This window comes from Anarhichas minor, unplaced genomic scaffold (genome assembly GCF_050575085.1).
Source record: "Anarhichas minor isolate MPS153535 unplaced genomic scaffold, ASM5057508v1 ptg000040l, whole genome shotgun sequence".
In the NCBI taxonomy this organism is placed as follows: Eukaryota; Metazoa; Chordata; class Actinopteri; order Perciformes; family Anarhichadidae; genus Anarhichas; species Anarhichas minor.
Window position 1 is genome coordinate 9,419,567 of NW_027466486.1, and position 24,834 is coordinate 9,444,400.

Here is a 24,834-nt window from a genome sequence, read left to right on the forward strand (position 1 = left end):
CCACATCCATCTTTGTGTTACTCGTCTTCTTTTCTCACTACTTCCCTTTCAGTTCTCCTTGATAAGTCTTTTGTTTACAGACTGTCTTTCCTCTCTGTCTTTCTGGAACCAAGAGCTCGCTCTGTCTGGATCCCGTCTTTTCCACGGCACAGGAGCTGTGTCTTTGGCTGGTTAAGGTGTCTTTCTTCAAAGAGTTGAGGCAGAGATTTTGGGTCCCGAAGACAGCTGGGGTCCAGACTTTCTCCTGTGGTCTCATCCCAGAAGATATCCCTCTCTGTGGGCCTTCTCACAAGTTTCAGCCTCTGGATGCCTTCTGTATTTGTGTGGTGCAGGGTAAGGGGTAAAAGTCAGCGGAGGCTATATCCTTGCCGAAGCCAGCTACTGATCACCTGACCAACGATGAGCTGGCAGCGACTATTCATTTGACCAAGGTGGTAACTCATGTGTCCCACCTAGTATCAAGCTTGCTTGTTAGATTAACAATTCATAGTCTTACCATTAACTGAGTAGACAACCTTATGTCTTCTCTGCTCTCTGGCACGTCGGAGGTGAGCTCGCCGATGCCGATTAGCCTGTTGAGTGAGAGCTGTTTGGGCCTCCAGGAATCCTCCCTAGAAAGACCACAGTTAAGACACCAGTGGTGGAAAGTCCATTTGGTACAATTCTTAGGTAACATTGCTTGTACTTCACTTGAGTGTTTCCATATTATGCTACTTTTTACTTCTACTTCATTACATTTCAGAGGGAAATATGTTGTTTATTATTACTATTTTACAACACTTATTTTTATTTTTTTTACTCCTCTACATTTATTTGACGGGTGTAGTTACTTTTCATCCTTAGATTTTACATTTAAAAAAATGACAAGCTTATAAAATACAATGCATTGTTACAGATTAGACTAGTACTCAACCTTTTTGGCTTGTGTCCCCTTACAAAGAAACTGTGTCGAGTGCCAGATGTCTATCAGTTGTTGGCAGTCCCACAAAAGAGATACTATATGATACTTATGTACTTTTGTAGGATTTTGAAAGCAGGATAAAAGATCTTTACGATGTTGTATTGGTACTTTTATTTAGGTAAAGACTCATATACAGTGCATTACAATACATGCTTTGTGGGATTTGTAGTTTAGTTAATATATTTCCTGGACTGATGTAATTTCAAAGCAAAGCATTCATGTGACTGTCAAGACTATACTTTTGTTTGTGTCTAAGACTGTGTATCTAATAGTGGGGGGTTTTCTGTTCCCTGTACCCTGAGAATAGATCCCATTGAGGGCCAGTCATGGCTGTAGACCACCCTACTTTCCACTCTACCAACACTTTAATCAGATCCACTGGGACTGGAAGAACCCACACACAGCTCACAGCTGTCTTTCTCTCTCTTCCCCCCCCCCCCCCCCCCCCATCTCTCGCAAACACGGCTGCACACTTTAATTTTGCCTCGATATAAAAATGCATGATCTGAATTATTTATGTTATAGATGCACTTCAGCTCTTCCGTACTTTGTCATGAAGCTTTACCTGAATCATTCTGCCGGAGCCGATTGTAGAAAACAGGTGGACACCCCCATCTCTGCAGTCCCTGCCCTACAACAAACATCAAATTCCTTATTGGGTTATGAGATGGCATGGGGTCGGTGACGCTGGGACAGTCAGCGGCGACACGTTTCTTTGTTTTATTACCATCGCAATTTGATTGTCAGTGCTTGTGTGGCCAATTTGAAGGGCCAGTGGTAGCAGTGTCTGAGGAAAGATAATGATGGCATGTCTGGGTAAAACTCACAACCAGTCAGGAACAATAATGCAGAGTTATGTCTGCCAGCACGGGATTGAACAGATGAGAAACGTCTCACATGAATCAGACAACAAGAATAGCCTGTTATCGTTAATACAACTATATTGGGCAGCTGATTTTGCCCTTGCTAACCTGGGGTCTTCGGGGTGGATGGGAGTGAATGATGCTTGAATTGTTACGTTGCTTTGGTGGGAGGTTTCCTGCAAAGTATGGTTCTTACAGCACACACATGCCAACACTGTTATACAGTATCAGAATCAGTATCACAACACAGAACGGTCTGTAAAAAATAATAAAAGCCTGAATGTGAATTCATAATTAGAGCCAGGAGACGTACTAACCTGAGAGTGTGGAAAGGGTTGTTTCTTGTCTCAGTGGAGGTAAGATTGTCTTCCTTTGTCCCAAAAATCCTGCCGGCTGCTCCACAGTGACTGGCAGAGCAGGGAGGGTCCATTGTGGTTCAAGTTGTGCCCCCTCTTCTTGCAGGCTATTACATGGAGCTACTTTACGCAGCCTGGGTCTGGAGCCTGTGGAGCCCATTGTCTCACACCCTGTCTGAATGCTGTCAAACTGAAACACTAGATTCAACTTTGAGATATGAAAAACTTAGTTAATCTTTCTACAAATTTAAAAAAGTTATTTTTTACACTTACTCCCACCTTTTTAAGGTCTTCTCATCAGACATGTAGATTCTGTCTTTTGTAGGTCCACTGGTTTTATTAACTTTTCCCATGAAGTGGTGGATTCCCTTTGTATTTTTGGCCTTCCCTATTAAAAACTTTGTCAATTGCAGAAAGACTTCATGTTTAAAATCGACTCTCCAACTCGCCCCATTTCTTCCAGCTGCTTCCAAACAAACCTGCGTGGTCTTCACGTCTCCCCTGCTGGCGAGCTTAATGTTTGTCCTGAAGCATCTCTGTCTGGTGCCAAAGTACAAACGAAAAAACCCCCACTTCTGGTAGTGGTTAAAAAAAGTAGGTGTGCACTTCATCTCTGCCTTCATACTTGCCATCATTGTAATGAGCTAGGTTTCTATGGCAACTCTCCCTACAGGTTACTCATTGTAACTCATAAGTTAATGCTTGAAAGAACCTGTTATGTCCCCGCACCCTTTCCATGTTGGAAAGCCCAGAGGGGTGAGGAGAGAGACAAGTTCTTTAGGAAATTGTTAACTGACAGAAAAATGTGACTTCATGAGTAGTCAGAAAACCACGGGGGGGGGGGGGGGGGGGGGTAGGCAAACACTGTTACAAAGACGGGTCATTAGGCTGCACCCAGGTTTTATCAAAAACTTTGGTTTATGACAGAATGCCTGCAAAACTAATAACATTCCCATCAGCCTCCGCTGTACTTTGGACTGTGTTCAATGTCGAGCTGAAATCAACAAACTATTCGGATGTAAACGTGTATGTGTGGGGGGGGGGGGGGGCTTGCTTATCAGCATCCAGCAGACCTACTATATCATGAAGTTAAGATTTGAACATTACACATTCCTCTGCTTCTTCTACGGTAGCTCATTTATTTTAATATGTTAAAATGCCACTGCGTGCGGTTGCTAAGCTGAAAGTGTCACCTCAGCAAATGCTTCATTAGAGGTTTCAACTCACTGACTGCACTCCAGCAACCATAAAGCCACTGTGTTGTTAGACTCTTGGGAGTGCGCATGCATGTGTGTACGTGTGTGTGTGTTTGACAGTGTGTGTGACAAAGAGGGATGTTGAAAGACTGAGAAATTATTCTCCTGACACCTCATCATCTCAATAGCACTATTTGAAATAAAATGTAAATGCCACCATGTTATGAGACACTATGAGTAATTTTGACAAGTGCCTATCACCGTGTTGTGCTTTACAGGTAAAAAATATCCCATGGGCTTTTTTACAGGCAGATAGATAGGCTGTGCAATATTACCACATATTGTGTGAATATGTGAAAGAGGATAAATCATAGTAGAAATAATCATTCTCAATCTTCTTCAGTTTACAGTGCATGGGTGTGTATGTGTGTCAGTAAGTGACAGCTAAGTGCAGCACAGAAAAGCATTGCATCATTTATTACGATGAGGAGAAGTCATCGCTGCCAAATCAATACAATGCACTTAACAGATTACTAATATTGTATGAACCTCACCGCTAAGTTCTGCTAAAAATATCTGGTCTTGATACAAGGTATATTTTATATGTATATTATATGTTTGTGAAGCTTTGCAACATCATTAGCATTGTATGCATTCTTGTCAACGTTGATTTAGGCAACACAGAAATTACTCAGAAATCTAAAGATGTTCCAATATATTGTTAGAAAACTCAGGAATTAGCCACATTCATGGTCATTAGGTAAACAAGTAATGCACTGCTAATGTGAGTTTTAAGTCTTTTATTATAAAACCAAAAGAGCCTGTACATCACGCATAGTATAATTGCCATTCTTTTATATAATACTAATCAATACGACTTAAAATAATACTCTTATTGATACAACTCTAAATAAATATCATAAATACATATAAGATTGAGCCAAATTGGCCCTGCCAATATTTATATTCACAGAATACAGTCCACAGATCAGGTCAGGGGAGGCCAGTCAGCTCTTGCTGTGGGTACGTGCGAGGAACAGGACTGAGTGTGGCAAGTATTTTAAGAAAGTAAATAACACTTTCCACCCTTTCAATTAAAATCCATGAATGTTGTCCTTTTCCCCTCCTGCAGTGAAGCTGGAGACAGAGGTGCATCTCCAGAGTCTTCCTGATAGAGAGTCCATGTGGACCGAACATCCCGCCACACCCCCTGGGTGGGCAATGGAGGAACATGAGCAGACAGGGCTTGGTTAACAGAGGCTACTAGCAGAGCTCAGCCATGTCATGCCAAGGGAATGGAGACAGTGCCGTTGGCTCGACTGCGGCTTCGAGTCTGGATGCTGGACTCTGTTAACTCCTCGCCATGTTCCTCTGACTTCTTGTCTGCGATGGTGGCCAGGAAACGCAGAGTGACCGAGTCCCACTCCTCTGGCAGCAGCAGGAGCAAGAAGCCCAGGCAGATGATGCAGGTGGCTGCCAGGCGCACCACACTGAAGATCACCTCGTGTTTCAAAACATCTACGGCTACAGCAGGTGAAAGAAAGACAGGAACAAAAGAGAGAGCCGAAGAGCAGGACAGGCAGGGGGGGGGGGGGGAAACAAAAACAAATTGAGATTAATTACATAAAGTAAGATAAACCACAAGACTCTGCGGCTGCAGGGGATGAGTGTAGCAAATGCGGCTTATAATCCGCACAAGCCATCCACTTTATCCTCTATGTCTCTGCGGTCTGGAGCCCTGGGACAAGGTGCCGTAACCCACTGACCTTCATACGGTCCATCGTGGTTAAAGAAAAGAACTCGTCTGCAGGCATTTAGTGTCGCCTTTGCAACCTGATCCTCCCTCAGCGAGAGAATAGTTGCAGGTTCTGTTGAAGCACATTGATGATTGGGTTTCCAGGACGAGAGAGGCAGACTTGCTGTGTAATCTGTTTGCTACAGAGGCCCAAAGTGCTGACCTCTCAACAAAAAACCCAGTGTGTGGGGCCATTTACTCTCATTTTCACAATCATATTAATTTCCACCATAATAAACAAGAAATAATAATCAGTAGATTGGAGTACTTGAGCCACATTAACAAACCATACCTGCATTGCCCGGAACACTGAGCAGTGTCCCTATGGAGATGAGAATGGGGTACGTCAGCACCACACCAACATGGACCAAGATGTTGAACACTGTGAAAGACACCAAAGAGGTTGAAAACATTGGAGTACGATTTAATTAGAATGGATACAACTGGTCAATTAATCAATTAGTTGATTGACAGAAAGTTATTTGGCAACCATTTTGATAATTGATTATTCATTCAATTCATTTTTTTCAGCAAAAATGCCGAATAGTCACTAATTCTTTCTTCTCAAATGTGAAGATTTTCTTTTTTTCTTTTTTAGTCCTCTATGATAGTAAGCTGAAAATGCTCTAGTTCTGGACTGTAGGTCAGAGAAAACAAGCCATATTTCCACCGGGGCTCGGCATATTTATAGACCAAACCACAGGGTACTTTGTGGAGTTTTTATTCGTAATAGGGAGCAATGTTTTTAGTCGTGAGTCCCCACTTAGTTTAAATCATGCACATGCACACACGATGCGTGGCAGTGATAAAAAATAGCTATTAGCTGCAGCCCCAAAATGAATTCAAAATGCTTTCATAGAAACCCACTCTTCTCTCTACATGAATGTTTATGCACTCTCACCCAGCCACAGTCCTGCCAGTCCACACAGGTAACCCCAGGGCAGCGAGGACAGTGAGCCCCAGTGCTCTACTTTGGTAAAGTAGAGGATGAGGGGCACACAGGAGATGAAGATGAGATTGAAGAAGCCCATGGTGGAAAGGAAGTGAGCCACTTCTCCGATGTTGGCACTGCCCAAGAACATCTTGAACAGCACCTGGACGATGAGGAGACAACTGTTAATTTACACCGGTGACTTTACTTAAAGTCGGTGCAAAGGCAATCACCCAAGCGATTCAAACTGTAACGTGGTCTAACCTTGTAGAGAGCGGATGTGGAGGCGGACCCCACAGCCAACGCTACGCCCACAAAGGAATCCCCATGGAAGCCGTCAGCATAAGCCATCATCACAATACCTGTGATGGCCATGATGGCTGCCACAATCTGCAGATAGAGATGTAGAGCCGTCAGTGGCATTGATACTCCTCAGGAGTAAGAAAAACAACTTTACATCTCATTATCATCGTTGGTGTTTTCATACAGACCCGAACACCCATGAAACGGTCCTTCAGAACAATCCAGGACAGGAGAAAGACGAAAGCCTTGTGGCAGCAGTAGAGGGCAGAGACATCAGTGGCGGTCAGTTTCTTCAAGGCCATGAGGTACAGGTAGTTGGTCAGTGTCCATAGGATTGAGAAGGGTGCTGTTCTCTTTACGAAAAGCTTGAGAGTCATCCCATCCTCCCCAAAGAGCTTGCTGCACTCCCTGTTTGAGAGAACAAGAGGTGTAAAAAAAGTGAGTGTGTCAACCTGTTTTCCTCTCGGAACAGCGTCTTTGTTTGTCAGGCTTTTAGTGTTGCTATCATGAGGACCAAGCTTTGAGGATGGAAATGTTGGTTGCTTAGTTGCCTGGTTCCTCGTGGACATTCATGTGGTTTAAAATGTGTTCCAGGTGAGTGCAAAGAGCAGCAAGGGCTCTAGTAGGCCGCCATTAGAGCTTTAATGGTTAACTGGTAACTGGATTACTGTTCTACAAAGTTAAAAGTGGGATTATTACTTTATTTTGCTGAATATAAACACAACAAGACGACTATTTCTCTTTATTTTGGTGACGAACTTCATTGACACATCTCTAAATCTTCTGTCTGTCGGCTATAGCTCTTTTACATAGCAGTAACAATAACTGTAGTGTATTGTAAAAGGTTCTCAGGAATCTATTTGGCCAGATTGTAAATGTTTTCTGAATTGAAGGATCATTTTGTTTGCAGTTCACCTGAATTTCTGTATGGGCGTCTGCTTCTCCCGTGTGGTAACCACAAGTCCGGAGTAGTAGATGGGGAAGAAGAAGATGTTCCAGTTGCTGCTGAACCAGGAGATGAAGAAGGGACAGGAGAACGACTGGAAGGTCAGCTTAACCACCTGAGTGGTACCCACCCAGGAGGAGGAGACACACAACACCAGCAGCAGACCACCCAGCACCTTCAGAGCTGTGTTGGTACATGTCTGATAGGACTGGCTCTCTTCGCTGGTCTCGCTGCCTGGTGTCTCTGCATTAGACTCTGAACCATCCTCTCCTGATGGGAGACAATAGGAGAAAAGACAATAACAGAAAATCCATGGCACCATCTCTACTTCCTGTTCGAAGGCCAATGAGAGAAGAAAGCCTCAACTATTAATCTATTTGCCGCTTACATGTTGCCTCCATCTAGATTCTAATTACAAGATGTCAATGTTTTTTTAAGCCATTCATGATCCCCAGAAGATAAACGTGATCTCCCTGACCATGGTTGACATTTTTAACTTTAGTTAAACATTTTGACAGCCATTTGTGGATCCATGGTGACAAGAGGATGAAGCCCACGGGGATCACCTGACTTTTCCTGTCGTGTCACCATGAGGTTCACATTTAAATGTTAACATGCTAACCTTAGATGTAAACATTTAACATGCTTAACATCAGCATGTTAGCATTGCCATTGTGACCATGTTAGCATGCCTACATTTAGCATTCATGTCCAAGACCAATGCCATAGATTTGCATAAGTACAGCCTTACAACAGTGTTCCTAAATCATTTACATTAGCCTAACGTTGCACAGTCTGTATATGCTTTGTATTCCTGTACATACAGGATGAAGCTTGTGTCTCCCTGGCTGAGGTCCAGCACATAAGCATCTATTGATCAACTGCCTTAGTGATCACTATCACAGTTTGCATGTCTTGCTGTAAAGGCGCTGATGCATGAGGCAAGGCTTTGATAAAAATGTGTTGGGTTAGCATTGTGGCTGTGCATGTCATAAATAGCTTTGACACCTCATGATGCAGCACGTACTGTAGGACTACACGCATTGTAGTCAGGTGTGCACAGAAACCTGAGTAAACCTAACCACATGACATTCCACAGGAAAGTCATGTCAACCTTGGCAGCCCCTGTTTGGACTGTTGGTACATTACTGCTATGGAAATGTTGCCTTTGTGACATACTGGAACATAGAGTAACTGGGAAAGAGGTATGGTCTCACCAGACGTATAACACCAAAATTACATAAATATAGATAAATAAATGGGATTTTATTCTGATCTAATTTTATGCCAGTGACGCATGGTTGATCTGGCCCAGTGCCTTTAAAAGGTTAATGGACTGCGGGACTGAATGGCTTCCTCAACAGCGCTGAATAATATGTGAAGTGCTGTGTGTCTGAGCATTTCCGGAGAGAACTCAGATCGGTTCTTTAACTTTCGACAGTGTGATCAATTTTCACTGGGACAGGAATAAAAGATGACATGTGCTGGATGTTTGCTGCCTGTGCTCTCTCTGCTAGCTCAGCACGTGAAGCTCGGCCATTTCCACCATGGCCACAGACACGAGAGCCCTGCGAGCACTGGAACTTGTACCCGTAGTATCACCCCTCTACAGTCGCAGGGCATCTCTGGGATGCTCCTTATTCCATCTGATAGTCTTTTGTTTGTTAACTGCCATGAGACCTCAGCAGAAAACCAAGAAATGAGAGTAAAAGTAGTGTCACTGGCAGGTTTAATGAAAATAGATTGCACCCATGTAAATAAGTATTTGTGTAATCCAGAGGAATACTGTAACACAGTATGTCAAGCACAAACTCTTTGCTCAAGTAACCAATGATAAGAGTATTGGTATTAGTTTTGTTTGTCTGTGTAAAGCATTTAGAGTGGTGAGATGCCACTTCGTTTCAAGTCTCTGTATCCACTCTAAAACTAAGTCGATAAGCGTATTTTCTAAAGCCACATCTTTCATTCACAAAAGAACTTAACAGTCTTGCCACACTTACTTTATAAGCTTAATGAATGAATGACATCATCGCTGGCACCCAGTAAGAGTATTAAGGCTAAGTCCTGGCTGTAACTGTTATACCCGAGAAAGAACGGTGAAAATAAAGTCACAGATTCGAGTCATGTCAGTGCAGTGGTGGAAGCAGTGGTCAGACCCTTTACTTAAGAAAAAAATAGAAAATTGTCCCTTATGAGTGATATACTTAATAATATTTTACATTGTTAGGCTGCTAATACTGATGTATTGCACCAGTGCATAAGTTGTATTCTCTGAAAACTAACACAGTTAGGCAGTTCAGTCCAGAGGTTACCAACTGAGGCGTCAGGCCAGCAGATGATAGTGGGCGGAGAGAGGAAAAAACAAAACATAAATTTGTGTCTGTTTTTGTTAGATTTTGGAAAATTGGGTTTCAAAATGTTATTCAAATAAACCCATATGAAAAGTTTAGAAGGGAAATGTGCATCATAAAAGTTCATCATCATTTTGTTAATGTCAAATCTTAATCTAAAAAGTAAATAAAAACTATGTCCATCAGATGTAGTGGCGTAACAACTACAATATGAAAGGAAGTTGAGCAGAAGTATAAAGTAGCATAGAATGGAAACACTCAAGTCAAGTACAAGCACCTCAAAACTGTACATAAGTACAGTGCTTGGGGTAATGTCGGCTGATAAGTTACTGTGTCGGTGCAGCACTGGACATGAGTCTGGCCAAACTGCAGAACTAAATTTTCCAGTACCATGTTTGAAGCAAGAGACACAAATAACCTTCAAACTATATAAGTGCACAATGAAACCCTTTAGCATCCCAAAGGTGTAAAACTAATGATGACTCCCACTGTCAATGAGTCACACTTTTTTAAAAACTTTTTCAGTCCAGTTCAGTACGGACTGTGACTATTACCTGAAAAAACTCTCAGATAAAATGTTTCACCTTACAGTATATCCCAGCTGTGAGCAGATCTACAGTATTTTGTGAAAGCAAACTGTTCAACACCGATACAGTTTATGTTGTGAAGGGATCATCGAGGGATTTGGTCTAATTACATTCTGCCACAGCAAGGATTCTTAATCAACCTAATGCGTTTGGTGGTTGGTAACTGGAAAACAGATCTGATATTTCTGCAAGAGAGAAGCAGCTTTTTTAAATTATTTTTTTCCTTTATGTCTGCCTCTCCTCCTCCACCAGGCAAGATGGTTCGTGTTTCATAGCACCGACAAAACCTAAAGCTTTTAGTGTTGGATACGGGCTCTTCTGTCCTGAGGTAAAAGCCACTACAGGCTGATTGGGTGCCAAGATGCAGTAATATTACAACTCTATTATTCAGAAAAGCAGCTCTCGTGGCCAAAATTGTATTCTCATAACAGGCAGAGTTATTGCTGACTAATATTGCTGCTAAAAAGATGCAAAGGAAACAATAATGCCTGTCAGCACAATGTTGCAGTGAAATATTTCAATAGAAAAAGTGCGATTTGAGGTAAATTTCAGTCAACTCAAAGAAAGTGTGTTTGGCTCAAATAGAGTAAAGTATTTAGAATTATGAATGTGTCCGAAATAATTTGGTGGAAAATTATGAACTATGGGATGCGTCTTTCATATAAAGAGGATGATTCAGAACCCAAAGGTTTTAGTTACAAAGTCATCACATCAAAGTATGAATAAATGCCTAAACATTAAAATATAGACAAACACTAATATTAGAGTCAGAACATCTGCTTAAAGTATGTGACTACATTTGAGTTTAAGATTGAAGTTCTTTTCCACCTCTGTCAACCAAGCATACACAGAATTTCTACTAATGTAGCTAATACTATACTTAACTCTTGAAAATTAAAAAAAAGTTAATATTCACACATGGACTAGCTCATTATGGCTGGAAGAAAACAGAAAAATGTAATTTCATTACAGAAATCACAGTGCTGCATAGGATCACTCACTACTGGCACCCATTACCAGAGCTTATCTACTCTGTGTGACGCAGCATGCTGCTCGAACCTCACATTTCAATCCATTCTGTGTTTTATCCCCACCTCTGACACTGCATGCTAGTGACATTGATGGATGGACCGCTGCCGAATCCAACACGAAGCTCAAAGTCACGTCTGCAGCGTTATGCCGGCTCACGGCGGGTCAAACAGCAATACGTCTTTACCTAAGTTAGGTCTGAAGATGTGACATGGTTATGATGATTCTGATGAAAAGGTGATTAGCGGTCTCACTCTATGATCTCCAATATCTCTAGTAAAAGTATGGATGGATTTAGGTGAAGTTCAAGGCTTTTAGGGATGCTCAGTTAGATGAAGGAAGGACAGGTGAACAGAATGAACAGATGTGAAAGCAGCTGACTTGGGCCTGTGTGGTTATATTTTACATCAGTGCTGGGCAGCTAAAAACATATGCTGCTGCTACAACTACGCCTCCTGTCAACACATTAAGCTTCTCAACTCTGCCAGCAGAACACTGAAATGATACAAATGTGTTTTTTTTACACCATCTAGAGGTCTAAAAGTCCAGATGGAAAAATAGTTCAGTCTTTAGATTTTAATTTAAATAATATCACGTGTTCAAAGCAAATGTAGCACACCACCGACTTAAGAAGAACACATTCGCTTCCCACTATTTCATATGAATACCTATACACTCTATATGACACTTCAGCACATGCGATGCCTTATGGTAAATACTATGTCATCAACTGTAAAAGCTGTCAAAAAATAAATATATAAAAGTACCCCTATCTGAGCTAACGATGCAATTAACTCAGTTCATGCTAACACACCGCCTACACATGAAAATAGACATAGTTTAGTATAAATGGTGTCCTGGGTCTCTCTGGTTCTTTTGGTTTACCTTCAGAGATGGGGCAGGTCAGGACCTGAGTGCTGTACGAGCTGAGAGGAGCCACTCGGGCTGAGTGCTTCTTCATCCTCCACTGGGGGCCCAACAAACTGTCCTTCCTTGGGAAGCGTGTGTGTGTGTGTGTGTGTGTGTGTGTGTGTGTGTGAGTAAGTAAGTATGCCCGGGCTGCTGCTGCTGCACGCTCAGCAGCTCCTCCTGCTAGCGCCGTGCATCCTCAGACTCCTAACTCCTCCGTTTCTTCTTCACACTCTTGATTGGCCCCCTCCTCCCAGGTCTCTGTCAAACTCTTCTGTCTTCTTCCCAGCACTCCAGTCCTGACTCTCTGTTCCTCTCCAGGCCAGCGATCTCACTGTTACTGGTGCTCTGACTCTCTTTCTCTCTCTCTCTCTCTCTGTCTGTCTGGATAGTGACACAGCTCAGTGGAGATAGCTCAGTGGAGGTGCAGTCAAGTGGAAACTCTACTGTTGCACTGTCATGCCGGGATCCAGCAATGCCACTGTCTCCAAGGGAGACTGAGCTTCAAGTGTGTGTGGCATGGCGCAATCACTCCCCTCATCTCTTTCTGTCCTCCCCCTCCTTTTTTCTCTCTGTCTCGCTCGCTTTTCCCCTCCTCTTCTTTTGCTCCACAAATCAGCAGCTTTGTTTGGAAGGTAACCAAGCAGCCCGGGCTAATTATGCTGCGTTAGCTGCTGTCCCTTTCTTTTCTCCCTCCTCCTCCCCTCCCCTCCCCTCTCTACCTGACCAGGCTCTTCTCCCTCCTTCCCTCCCTGTCTCTCTCCATATACTCTTGTCCCCTGTCTTTCAATGACTCTATCTCTTCTTTGCACATCTCCTGCTCTTCACTACTCCTTGAGGGTCAGATTATTAGTAGAGCTCTGTCCTGTTGCTTTCACCACTGCGACATGAATCAGTTGAGCCATGTAAAAGACAACCATCACATGTAAACTCTGTCATCCACTGAAGTAATCCTAGTGCTCTAATGGATAAATACTGTTCTTAAGTTCACCTTGTACATAGCTGTACTATTTTCACTGTGGGAGACTTTACAGCGTTATAGTTTAAAGAGGTAAATATTGTACTTCAGTATTTTTGAAATGTAATGTTGCTTGTGGAGAGATGAGGCTCCAACCACCCAGCTAGAGTGAAGAGGCACTACTCTGCCTGAACAAATGCTACATGTCCTCACTTTAACCCATCATACTTACTGTAAGCACATCTGACTGGTGCCTCTTCACTGTTATTTAAAAATCTGAGCAGGACGTTTACTGTTAACGGAGTGTTTTTACATGAAATATTTACATTGTCATGATACTACTTCGATTAGAGTTTTCAATACTTTTTTCCATCACTGTTGCAGTCAAGGGAAACCCTCTCATCAGCAAAAGCTGTGGACCTGAGGAGGGTCAGTCTGGGCCATGCGAGTCACCCTCGGGAGTGTGGTCCGGATTTTCCATCTCAAGGAAATTCCTGCGGCCATCCTATCTCCAGCTGTGGTTTATCTGCCTGAAGATTTAATGGACCTAAATAGTGCTTGGGCCTTTACATAAACAATATATCAGTGCCTGGCATATGAGTTCCGACACAGGAGGCCTTGCAGCCTGGAACATGATCTTAATATAACCTATGCTATGATATGCTTACCCTCTCACCGGTAAAATCAATTCTAGCCAGGCCAGAAACAGTAGTGCTATGACCTGAAATAGAGAACGCACTCAAATCAACATGCAATATGGTAGATATCTATATCGGGTTGTTAAGAATACTAAATGAGGGCTATTTTACTGTCACTCTTGTGTCATTATATCAGTACCACCATGAGCCCCTCCCTTCCTGTCTCTCCGATGCTCATCAGCCAAATTTCTGGCACATCCATAGAGAGCATAGCAGATCACAGTACTTCTCTGTGTATTCCTCAAGCTGTGAGAGACAGCACAGTTTGTGTTTGGCTGATTGCTATATAGAAAAAAATGCAGGGCCACGTTCCAGTAACACCAAGGTAATAACAGAATTCAAAATTGAAGAGACGCTTTGAGAAAAAAGCAACACTTCAGGGAAAATGCCACGCAGGCCGTGTTATTTCCCATGATCAGTGAGGCTTGATTAACATTGAAACAAATGTTTGGTCAGGTGTAAGCAGGGGGATGAGCTGGGGTTATGGATCCCCTGATAGGGTTAAACTTAAAAATAGCCCCGCTGATGAGTGGAGCCAACAGCTAGACAGGGAGGGGACAGAGAAACCGTCCAGTCAGCGGAGCCCAGGATGCTAATCGCTATCAGATTAAGAGAAATACCTGGAGCATGTGTTCTACAGGAGACCACAGTTCAATTTCTAATTTAATTAAAATGCTTGTTCCTTCTCTATTTATTCATTTACATTATTATATTATTTTTCTATTGTTTTTAGGAATAGGTACCTTTAGCTTAACATGTCTCAAGTTCATTGCCAGCTCACAAGTTCACTTGTATGTTCTGTTTGTATTCTTTCACGTCAGGAGCTGACGATACCAGAAGATTATATTTCAATTTTCTGCCTCTTCATGGATTTGTGGCCCAAAAGCCTCATATCAGACAACAACAATTGTGCACTTCTTGGTATAACACTATGACAGCACCACAAACTACTTTAAATGATCATTAGTTGAATTAATTCCTCTGTAAAACAGTTTCAACATAAACCCAACATCATGACATTCTATTACCTAGCTAGGTCTAAATAATAAACAGGAAACTGAGTGTATGTAACACAATGGTACTGTTGCATCACACATCAAAGCACAATTGTACCCAAACCTCTCTCAGTACCTCCATAGCAACAGTGCACCTTGTGTGTATTGATGCACTTTCCGGCTCTTTTGTCATTTAGATTAAACCACTGCTCCTCAGTTTATGGCACAAGCTCTTTTGTTTTTAGCCCCTCTCTTTTACTCATCACATCTCAGTGAGGACCACGAGCAAAGGAGGCGGACGAGAGATGAGAGACTGAATGTTATCTGCAGCTGATGTTAGCTGTAGAGAAGACCGGACAGACCCTGAATCAAGTTCCTGACTGTTCGCTTTCATAGACCTCAACTTCATGTAATTAGAAAATGGGGACATCTAGTGATCAATATGGTGGATTGCACATTGCAACAAACACCAGATTTGGAGATGTTTTACATACTGTATATCAAGATATTCATCCTGCACTCCCACATAACGGGAAGAAGCTCAGCTAAAGCTCTTGATAACCATTTGAACCTATATGCAACACAATTCCAACACCGAAAAATAAATAGATTCCAGCAGTATTTTAGTAATCTACGATCAAAACTCACTGAACTAGCAAGCGAAGAAGAGAAAAAATAAACTTTATACAGCCATAACCATAAATTATTCATGGTTTCAAGGATAATTTATTATCATTATGCAACACAGGGCTGCACAACGACATGCAGTAGTCGCCCATTTGCTACACAAGAAAAACACGACAACCAACAAAACACAAACAGCGGTGCTTTCCTGGACATTTTTTGAACTTGCATCAAAACAATTCTCTGGGCAATATGGCCAACATTTGAACACTAACAATTGTGACTTTATTGTTGTTGTTGGATTTGCTGACCACAGGAGGGCAGTGTTAGGCTGCTGATAAGACTGCTGGTGTACTCAGCATGATGGAAAAGCAATTACAAACCTTTCACGTATTGTGCCCTTCTATTATGTGATATTACTTCATGGTTTACAGAAAATAGCTTCGAAAAAAAAAAATGTAATCTCCTGATGTACAGTACTACAACATATGACCAATATCACAGTGTCATAGTGGCCTACAGGTTAGCAGTTCTGTATCTCCCGTGGAGAAATATTGCAGCCATTACTCAGGTTGTTGCTCATTCCCAGGAGCATGTGAGACTAACAGCACTCCAGGAGTCATTCAGGCAAAGCTCATATCCCATTCGACGCTAGGCTAGTTATAAATAGCACTGACTGAGCAGGCATGGGAACGGGACAGTCCAAAATAAGTGCATGCACATACAGAATGTTTTAGGCAATGTCTGAGGAGGACAGTGAATTCACCTGCTATTAACGCTGGATATAAATGGTTTCAAAAATACAAAGTGAATTACCAATCAGTACAGGCATGAATGGATTCAAAAGCATGTCTATTTCTCTTTGTATATCTCTCCAGACTTTCTCTGTAGACGGACATAGGCATAGCAACACACCCCACTGTGATAAATGGTTGCATTTCACACCCTTCCTTCAAAATGTTCCTCTGAGTGCCTCTGTGTGTTATTGTTGTTGTTAGTCTTTGTGTGATGCTGGCGGTGAACATCACAGGCACAGTGCTGGGTGGCACTGCCACTACAAGTACCTGTCATCTCTCCTGCACCACACATATTTACACAGCGGGGATGTGTGCTTGCACTACAGACCTGCACTTTTCTAAATGGGCTACTCAAAACATGGTAAACAGCAAATTATTGTGATAGTTTCGCAGGAGATGCTGAGGAAGCATTTTCTGCAAACGCCATTGTTGTTTGCTGCAGCAGAAGCCAAATGGGTGCTGTAAGAATATGTTGTCCTTTCTTTTTCTGATTTAAAGTCAATTTCATGACATTTTTTCTTTTAGGAAATATAGTACCTTGCTTATTAAGCATGACTTTTACCTTCTTACTTTCAGTATTGTATCATGAATGCACTGTATGCATTACAGCCCAGAACCTGTCACCAAATGTAGTCCACAATCCCCCTTAGAGGCATCTTCTAATTCAACGCAGATGGCAAGAGTCAATAATAAACTGGCACCAGAATCTTACTAAATATATCATTACCCCATAGGCTTGGCAGGGTGAGCCCACTGTTCTATTTAAGTGCTTATTTTGTCTTACCCTTCGTGGAAAATTATATTTAGCAGATTGAGGGATGTGTGATTTTCAACTCGAGGTTTACAAATGTGTAAACAAAACAAAGTAAACAAATGGGACACTTTCGGGCAGAAAGCAGCATTGAACAAAAGCGACTTTTCGCGTTCTAGTTTCTAAGAATGAATCAAATACATTTAAGAGGAATACGGCTGTGCACAAAACCAGACGCCTTCACGGTGACAGCGCCAGCAACAGCATGTTTAATAGCTGTGCAAGCAGGAAAAATGGTGACAAGTATGCTGCCCTGAGGAATACCTTCTGTTGACTCTGGCATGCATAAAATCTGTTGATGGATAGATGGAGAAAGGATCTAGGGCTACATATGGCATATTTCATCAGAGAAATGGGAAATGTCTCTCAGATCAAATCACCCCTCAGCTCGCAGATACACTGGCTTTTATATTCTTGGTGTGGATGCTATTACAATCCACACCTGCTCCTTATACCTGAAATTACACCACAGATGACACCCCATCTTTCATTTATGTCTGATTCAGTATACAGTACGCCATGAGATGGGAAAGACAAAAGCCTGGGAACAAAAGCTGCAACTAACTGCCATCTATTGAGTCATGTATTACATTATTCTTATTCTTTTTAATATATTCAAATGTCTTGTTTTGTCAGACCAACAGTCCAAAACATTCAGTTTTCTATCATATGTATCAAAAAAGAGCAGCAAATGTTCACACTTGAGAATGAACCAATGGATGTTTGGAATTTGTCAAAATTGTTCATGACAATATCTGTTAATCGACTTATCATTGCAGTGCAATTGGGAACAATAATATCTCAAGACATCACCTTTGTTGATAGTGTATGTTGACATTCACATTGTAGATCTTGCCAACCATTTAGGCCATTTAAACCTTTAAAAATAACCAATGAATAGCATGAATTCTGGCTTCTATAGTCCTATAGTCCTCTTTTGTTACATAATATCAGACGCCATTGAACTGTTAAAGTTGTTCAATCTGTTTTCAATTTAAAGTTTTGGGTACCCCTCGTTAATCAGGTATTCTTCCAATAGATTAATCTGGACGAGTAGACATATTCTCGAATGAAAGTGTGTGATTGCATTCATGGTTAATCTACTGCAACTGACACCTCTGATAGATAGGAGGCAGTTAATGAGAGACCGGCTCATTTATTTTTCCTCAGCCTCAGCCTCTGTCTAAAAAAAATAAAAATGGAGGTGCTCTCAGCTCATCCAAAAGAGCCTCAGCTGAAACCGATTGAATGAGGCCCTATCTCCATGATCACTTTTCCTTTCACACTTGTCAGAGTAATGGGTTGTGTCACAGAGTGCTAGGGTTCGGTACTAGATCTGAGTAGGTTCGCCATAACATTACAAGTACATCTCCCTTCCAGAGGTGTATCTCCAAGTCGTGAATTTGTCGTTAAACTTTTACATAAGAGCCAGAGGGAAGGAGCTTACGTGAAATGTCCAATTAATTTGGGGTGAAAGTGTACGAGCATCTGAAACACAAGAGGCTCAAAGATAGATGACCGATTGGATCTTTGGAGATGTATTCAACAAAAGCACCAGTTCAGCCCGACTTTAAATAATAATGACACAGTGCAATGAATAGGTCAATTAAGTAACACAGAGGTGAATACCTGCGACTTCTCTGATGCTACAGATCCTGATCTACACCCCTTGTTCCATTATCATGAAGCCATTTGTAAAACCACTGATAAGGTGTGCACAGAGGATTGCCATGTTTGTTCTTTTCCTTTGTTATAATCCCACTGGCAACACTTCAACAGACCTGGAGGGCAAGATATAAAGATCATCCCTGAACAAAGTGCACCATCAGCTCTCCTCTCCAATCACAGCCATTGTCTCTGAGTCAGCAGAATTCAGAGCATTGCTCTACCAATCAAAACCACGTTGACAAAGGACAATTGTAGAGAAGCGTAAAGTATTGAGGCGCTGCTATATCTCAGGCACGTCAGGAGACAGCTGGCAATATTCACATGCACCACAGGAAGAGCTGCTGTGTTTGTCATTTGGAAAATTTATAGTTTTAATTAGACATTTGGAATCCAATACGAGGCTGCCATGTAAGTCATTGTTTGCAGAGTACACAAACGTGATGTGGACAACATTAGGCGACAGTTTAAACAAGTGACTCTGAAATTTAATTGGAAAATTCCGGTGTAATTAGTGCATGACACTTTGCTGTGTAATTGCTCAGCCTGATTTGTTTTCTCTCTCTCTCTCTCATGTTGTCTCTCAGAGATGGATGGGCCAGCATCACCCTGCCTCCAGCTCATAGTGACATGATTGACATCATGTTGCTCAATAACAGACATCATTAAAACCCAATTAGCTAAGTTTGAAAAGGGGGAATTTGCAAATGTCTAATTAAAATAAAGAGACGGTATACGTGCATTGCTTCTTATTCCCCACACCACTGGCACAGACTGCATTTTTGTTTTCTGTGCAAGAATAAAATCCACTGATACACGTAGTCTATTTCTTTCTTTCATAACATTCTCATGAAAAATATGTTGTCTTTAATTTACGCCATCGCACACCTGGGAAAGACAGACGTGAAATTGTCGCATCCCCCCGGTGAGGCCATCAGTGCACTTTGTTTTCTTTGCACTCACTTCTATGACTGGAGTATCCCGGGTTGTAGCCGTAGAAGCCGGTGATCCTCAGAATCCGGTTTTCTATGTCGTGCAGCCCGTTGGCTGTCACTTTGGAGCTCCCGTCCGTTAAGACAGCGCAGCTGCCACCGGTCGGCGTCGCCTTTTCCGGCAAGTGCGTGTTTATCAGTGGCTCCAGCCGGATGCAAGGCTGGTCTCCACTCTCCAAAACACTCTCGGTGCTTATCATTGTAGGTCCGAGCGGACAGAGATCAGAAGGGAGCGGGGATGAGCCCTGATCACCATGCGAGGGACCCTCGGGGCTGCATCAACAACAAGCAACAAGAGGAGGACATCCGAATCCACATTCCTTAAGTGAGGCTCCCGGACGCAGAGCAAGGTTATCACACTTCAAGAGTCTGGCAGACACCAAACACTAGGGGGCGTGTCACTATTATCACATGCTTTGAATTCAAAAACGTGGCTGTTGTCAGCTGTGTGGCGCAGGAGCCAACATTAATTACAGCCTTCATATAAGCAAGTTTCTAAAAACAAAAATCTTTATGGCATTATGAAAATTCTCTGTGAATTAAAGTCGCTGTGGTTTTTATAATGAATTACTTATGGTCATTTTCATGTCTATATGATATTCTATATTGTGATACTTTGATCGCAATCGTACCACTATATTACTTTAATATTGATATACACACAGGTGACGTTAATGTGGCCTTTGGTTTCACTGTGATGTTCCTGTAATATTTGGTTTGGGGATTGATTTTTGCTTCTTTTTAAAGTGAGCTTTATTGATCTAAAAACATCTTCTCTCTCTTTTTGTATCTCAAAATAAACCACCGGAAGTTAATTAGTCTAAAATAACCGCATTGTCTGCAGCTGTTTTTAGCAAACAAACATGACAGATATCCACACACTTAGATCTATGCAGAGAACACTTTATTTTTAGCTTTCGGTGTAAAGGACCTCAAAGATTCAATAAATCTTAGCTCTTCATTTAACCCCACACAAAAATATCCAACACGATCACCAAGAATTCATTCTTAAGACACTATTTTCAGCATCCATTCACTGCTTCTTCCTGTTCTCTGATAGGACTACTCTTTCCCTCTGTCATGTTTCCATTTGCTGTTCACAATAAAAAATGTGCTTTTGAGAAACAAACGTGGCGCAGGTTTGTCTCATACACTGGTTTACAGCTTTTGACCCCCCTCGACACTTGAATGCGGGCCACAAGTGTTATTTTTATTTTCGTTTCTTTTCCTGTAAGTATAATATAAAAGTTTACAGGTATTGAAGTTTGTGCACAATATTTTATTCCATAAATAAAGTTTTTCCTTATCATTTTCAAACGCGTATTATAACATGAATCTTATTCTAAAGTTAAACCCAGAACAATCCCCTTTCCTCCTTCCTCTCTTTTCCTTGGCCACAGGTTTTATGGCTGGCTCGTGAAAGCTCCACTTGACTGGATCCCCCAGCTTGCAGATGCTGCGCAAAAAAAGAAAAATTCAGAAAACTGGGCTCCAAATCCAATAACACAAGATGCAGTATTTCAGTGCCTCTCCGATACGCCTCTTTCCAAGTCCTCCACTCTCTGTGTGAAATCGATTCCCAGTGTGTGGAGAATTTGCGCCCCTGTTGGCATTGTTGTGCAGACACATGCTTGGGTTTATGTTGCCCTTGGACTCCAGAAGTGCTTCCTCCCCCTCTCTTACTTACTAAACCAATCTCCACCTCATGTTCTTTTGTTTCAGTTTGTTTGAGCTCCAAAGCACTTATCTCACACGTTCAGTTCAGGGACAGCTTTGTGGCTACAACAATGAAATGCCAATGCCCAGAAAGTTTTTCAACGCTTTTTGAGAATTGCTAATTTATTATTGGACACTTTCTTACAAGTTTGTGCCGCTATACACTCCAAAAAATAAGTTTTCTTCAATCGCCTACTTTTGTTGTGGTTCTTTACAATTCTGTATAGTTTATGCAACACAAAACGTAAACGGCTGCGTTACAATATTAGGTGGTGGCTTTCTGTCATAAGGTACTCGTCTAAGTTATTATTTTCAGCTAGAAATGCTTTGAAAAAAGACTTCAGTTCAAAAGGGAAATTTGCTCCCTGACAGTGGTGGGCTCATTAAAACTCTTTGCAGCTATAACCAACATTAAGAAAACAGTTTATGCATGAGCTGTGACAATGCAAGTCACTGTGCAACTGCAGGCAGAGCACCGTAGTGCGTCAAAGTGTCATCACTGCCAAGTGATCTCCATAGGAATCATTCAATCCTTGGAGCGATATCTTAAAAGCAATCATGAGAGGAGGTTTCTCATATCTTCTTTAATATAATTTTTTATTATCCCCCAGTCATGAGTATGGAATGAGGTTTCAGACAGCATGATTAGCATTCATAGCATCCCCGGTGAATATTGTTTCACCTTCCTCTCCTCTAACCTTCTCTATTTCAGGAGAATTAATCGAAGAGTCTGAGCCTATTATCATGTTCATTACTTCCTTAAACATTTCCTATTATTTTTCTGACTTGTGGTGAGACAAGCAATCTTGCTGTTGCTGCACAGCTGTGTTTATTCTGTGCAGCTTGTTCAGGTAGCGTGAGCAAAGAGTGTGGCTTCTATTTTTAGATGCTGGTTCTGATTTTGATGCTGAGATATGATGTATTTTTGGCGATAAATCAAATGATAGTTTGACCATAACTCACTGCCTCACTCTCATACCTCATTGACTCTTCTCCTCAGTGCTTGTGATAGGCATTAAACCCTATACTTTTCCTAAGTGGAATAAAAGGACACACTGAGGAGACAATATGTCCCATGTGACTTCATCCCAGGCCAACCCCATCGCACCAGCACCCCCCACAGAGACTCAGCAAGTCACCTTAGAGATCAGTGACCGACTCCCCAGCCACCTGCTGTATAAATATTCAATGTGCACTAAAGATAACCTGGCTCGTGCAGCCGAGAGAGAGAAAGAGGTTCTGTTCGGCAGGAGACGGTGCTGTATTTGGATATAGTGAACTCAACTGTGGCTGCATGGCTTGTTGGCCCGCAAAGGTCAAGCGTGGTAAATATTTAATAACTTTGATCAACGGGTCTCTGTGGTAATGTTTGGTTTTAGTGAGAGGGAAAGGAATGTGAGCAACATTAGGAACACTTAATCCCACCAGAGCAGATTTACAGGATGAATAATCAAATCTTCAGGCTAAGAATGTTTGATCATGCCAGAAAAAATGTATATTTCTCTTCTTTCAATAGAGGCTATTCTCTTGCACAACAACAGAGTGTTGATATGACTTTCTCCCTTTGTTCATTGTAGCTGTGCACAAGATGAAATATCATAATGTCCTTTAAAGCCTCATATGACCTTTCTTTGTTGTCTCCATGCAAAGAAAAACAGTCACCTGCTTGTGAAGTCTCACTGAGCGCTGAGCGGCCGATAAGGTTTCCTCTTTGTCTCTCTTCAGCAACAAAAGTTAATTTGCCTCAAGGAGGCGATTGGCGAATGAGCCTGCTGGCTCTCTTTTAAGGATGTCAATCCGAGTATAAATAAAATATAAAATAACCAGATTGCATTTTAAAAATAGACGATCTGCTGATCTTGGCCTCTCCGTTATGCCAATTCTCTCTCTGCTATGTTTCATGCCTGTTTGAACATGCTTTTAGTGGAAGACGTTTAAATACTGTATGTGCAGTATATACCAACTGTGCTACAAGTCACTACTGTCACATGTGCTGTACAACAGACCCAGCAGACAATTACCCTGAATATCACATACCTAACTAGAAGTGTGTTACACATGAAAATTTCATAAGCAACCGTCTAGGTATCTATTTTACTGAAGGTCAGCGTCTTCACATGTGGCCATGCATTGTAAAACATGTACACATGATTTAATGTTGGCTAACAGGGGACGCATGGAGGCACGTCACTGAAAGAGTCAGCAAAATGGATATAGCAATATGTTTTATATATATATATATATATATATATATATAGCTTGTACATGAGAAGGCACTTAACCTTTGACCTTATAGTATATAAAGAACAATCAATATACCAATCCAATTGACTGAACACTGCAGTGAGGCTCTCCATCCTGAGGCATCTCTTTACAGAATACTGTGTGGGCTTTTTAGATTTGCTGCAGTGTTTTATACTGTTTTTCTTTCTCAGTCATTCTTATATCTTTCTTTGCTCTGTGTGTATTGAAAATGTAAGTATTACACATGGAGATAATAAACATGTTGTCTGTTAGATTGCGATAAAGAAACTTCAGTGCTGGGTGTAATCGGTATACTTACAAGGTTGAAAGGTCCCCTCACAATCACCAGATCAATGTGAAAGCAGCCTTCTAGTGTGGAACAGTGCACATACATCCTTCTGTACTGTAAAGGTTGAACACCTATGTAAAGCTCATTTTTGAGTTGAGGTGGGTTTTAAGTTTTAGTTACCTCAATGTGAGTAGGATTTCCTGAGAGGTTTTCTTACCATTAGGGCACACTGCTTGTCAAGAAGAAGTTAACCAGATCATTTATTTAATGTGTGATGATACCGTAAATCCTTGGGATAACTTAAGGATTGCACAATACTCTAATCCTGGTGAAAATGACCTCTTTGGCTCAAAGCAGAAAAAAACAATATCACAGAAGTCTCGTACACATATGCATCACACTGACATCTTTACTGCCACACTTGATATCTACACATCCCTTATGTTATCCCGTGTGTTTAATCACATCACCATGATGCAGGGGGTTTCTGTTCTCCTTTCATAAAAGAGGACAAAAGCTGTGTTCCTTTGGGTGAATTGTAACTCGATCTCACCTGCAGAATCTGGGAGGAGGCGACTGCTGGAGATTTATGGTCTCTGGAGATAACAAAATTAAATCCCTCTTCTGAGCTTTTCGGCATGCTCCATCCCTCCCGACTGCAGTCAGGATGATGGATTAGGCCGCTAGTGTGAGGGGGCTGAGGAGCAAAGGCTGGACGACACCAGCAGCAGGGACAGGGCATTTAGTCTGATTGACCAGGCGGGATTGTTAGTAATGTTCACATCGATATCAGCTAAGGGGCTGTCTCACTCTCACCC

The 24,834-nt window shown here is 41.8% G+C and overlaps 1 protein-coding gene and 1 long non-coding RNA gene across 2 annotated transcripts; one reads left to right on the forward strand and one right to left on the reverse strand.

Annotated features, from left to right (window-relative positions):
• Positions 1–4,180: 4,180 nt before the first annotated feature.
• Positions 4,181–20,085, reverse strand: slc35f4 (solute carrier family 35 member F4). The gene is made up of 7 exons (XM_076108279.1): positions 19,739–20,085; positions 7,321–7,621; positions 6,594–6,813; positions 6,367–6,492; positions 6,073–6,265; positions 5,464–5,553; positions 4,181–4,900 (listed from the first exon to the last, which is right to left on the reverse strand). Exons 1-7 carry the CDS (start codon positions 19,965–19,967, stop codon positions 4,659–4,661), a joined length of 1,401 nt encoding a protein of 466 aa, XP_075964394.1. The 5' UTR covers positions 19,968–20,085; the 3' UTR covers positions 4,181–4,658.
• On the forward strand, positions 4,471–9,471 carry LOC142968424 (uncharacterized). Its single transcript, XR_012959038.1, has 2 exons — positions 4,471–6,843; positions 7,316–9,471. It is a non-coding gene; the product is annotated as an uncharacterized LOC142968424 (long non-coding RNA).
• Positions 20,086–24,834: the final 4,749 nt, after the last annotated feature.

Coding starts and splice junctions, on each gene's coding strand:
- slc35f4 (XM_076108279.1), bottom strand. CDS start 19,967: ATGATAAGCACCGAGAGTGTTTTGGAGAGTGGAGACCAGCCTTGCATC. Junction 7,622..19,738: donor GGGATACTCCAGTCATAGAA/GTGAGTGCAAAG, acceptor GTCTCCCATCAG/GAGAGGATGGTTCAGAGTCT. Junction 6,814..7,320: donor ACGCCCATACAGAAATTCAG/GTGAACTGCAAA, acceptor TCTCTCAAACAG/GGAGTGCAGCAAGCTCTTTG.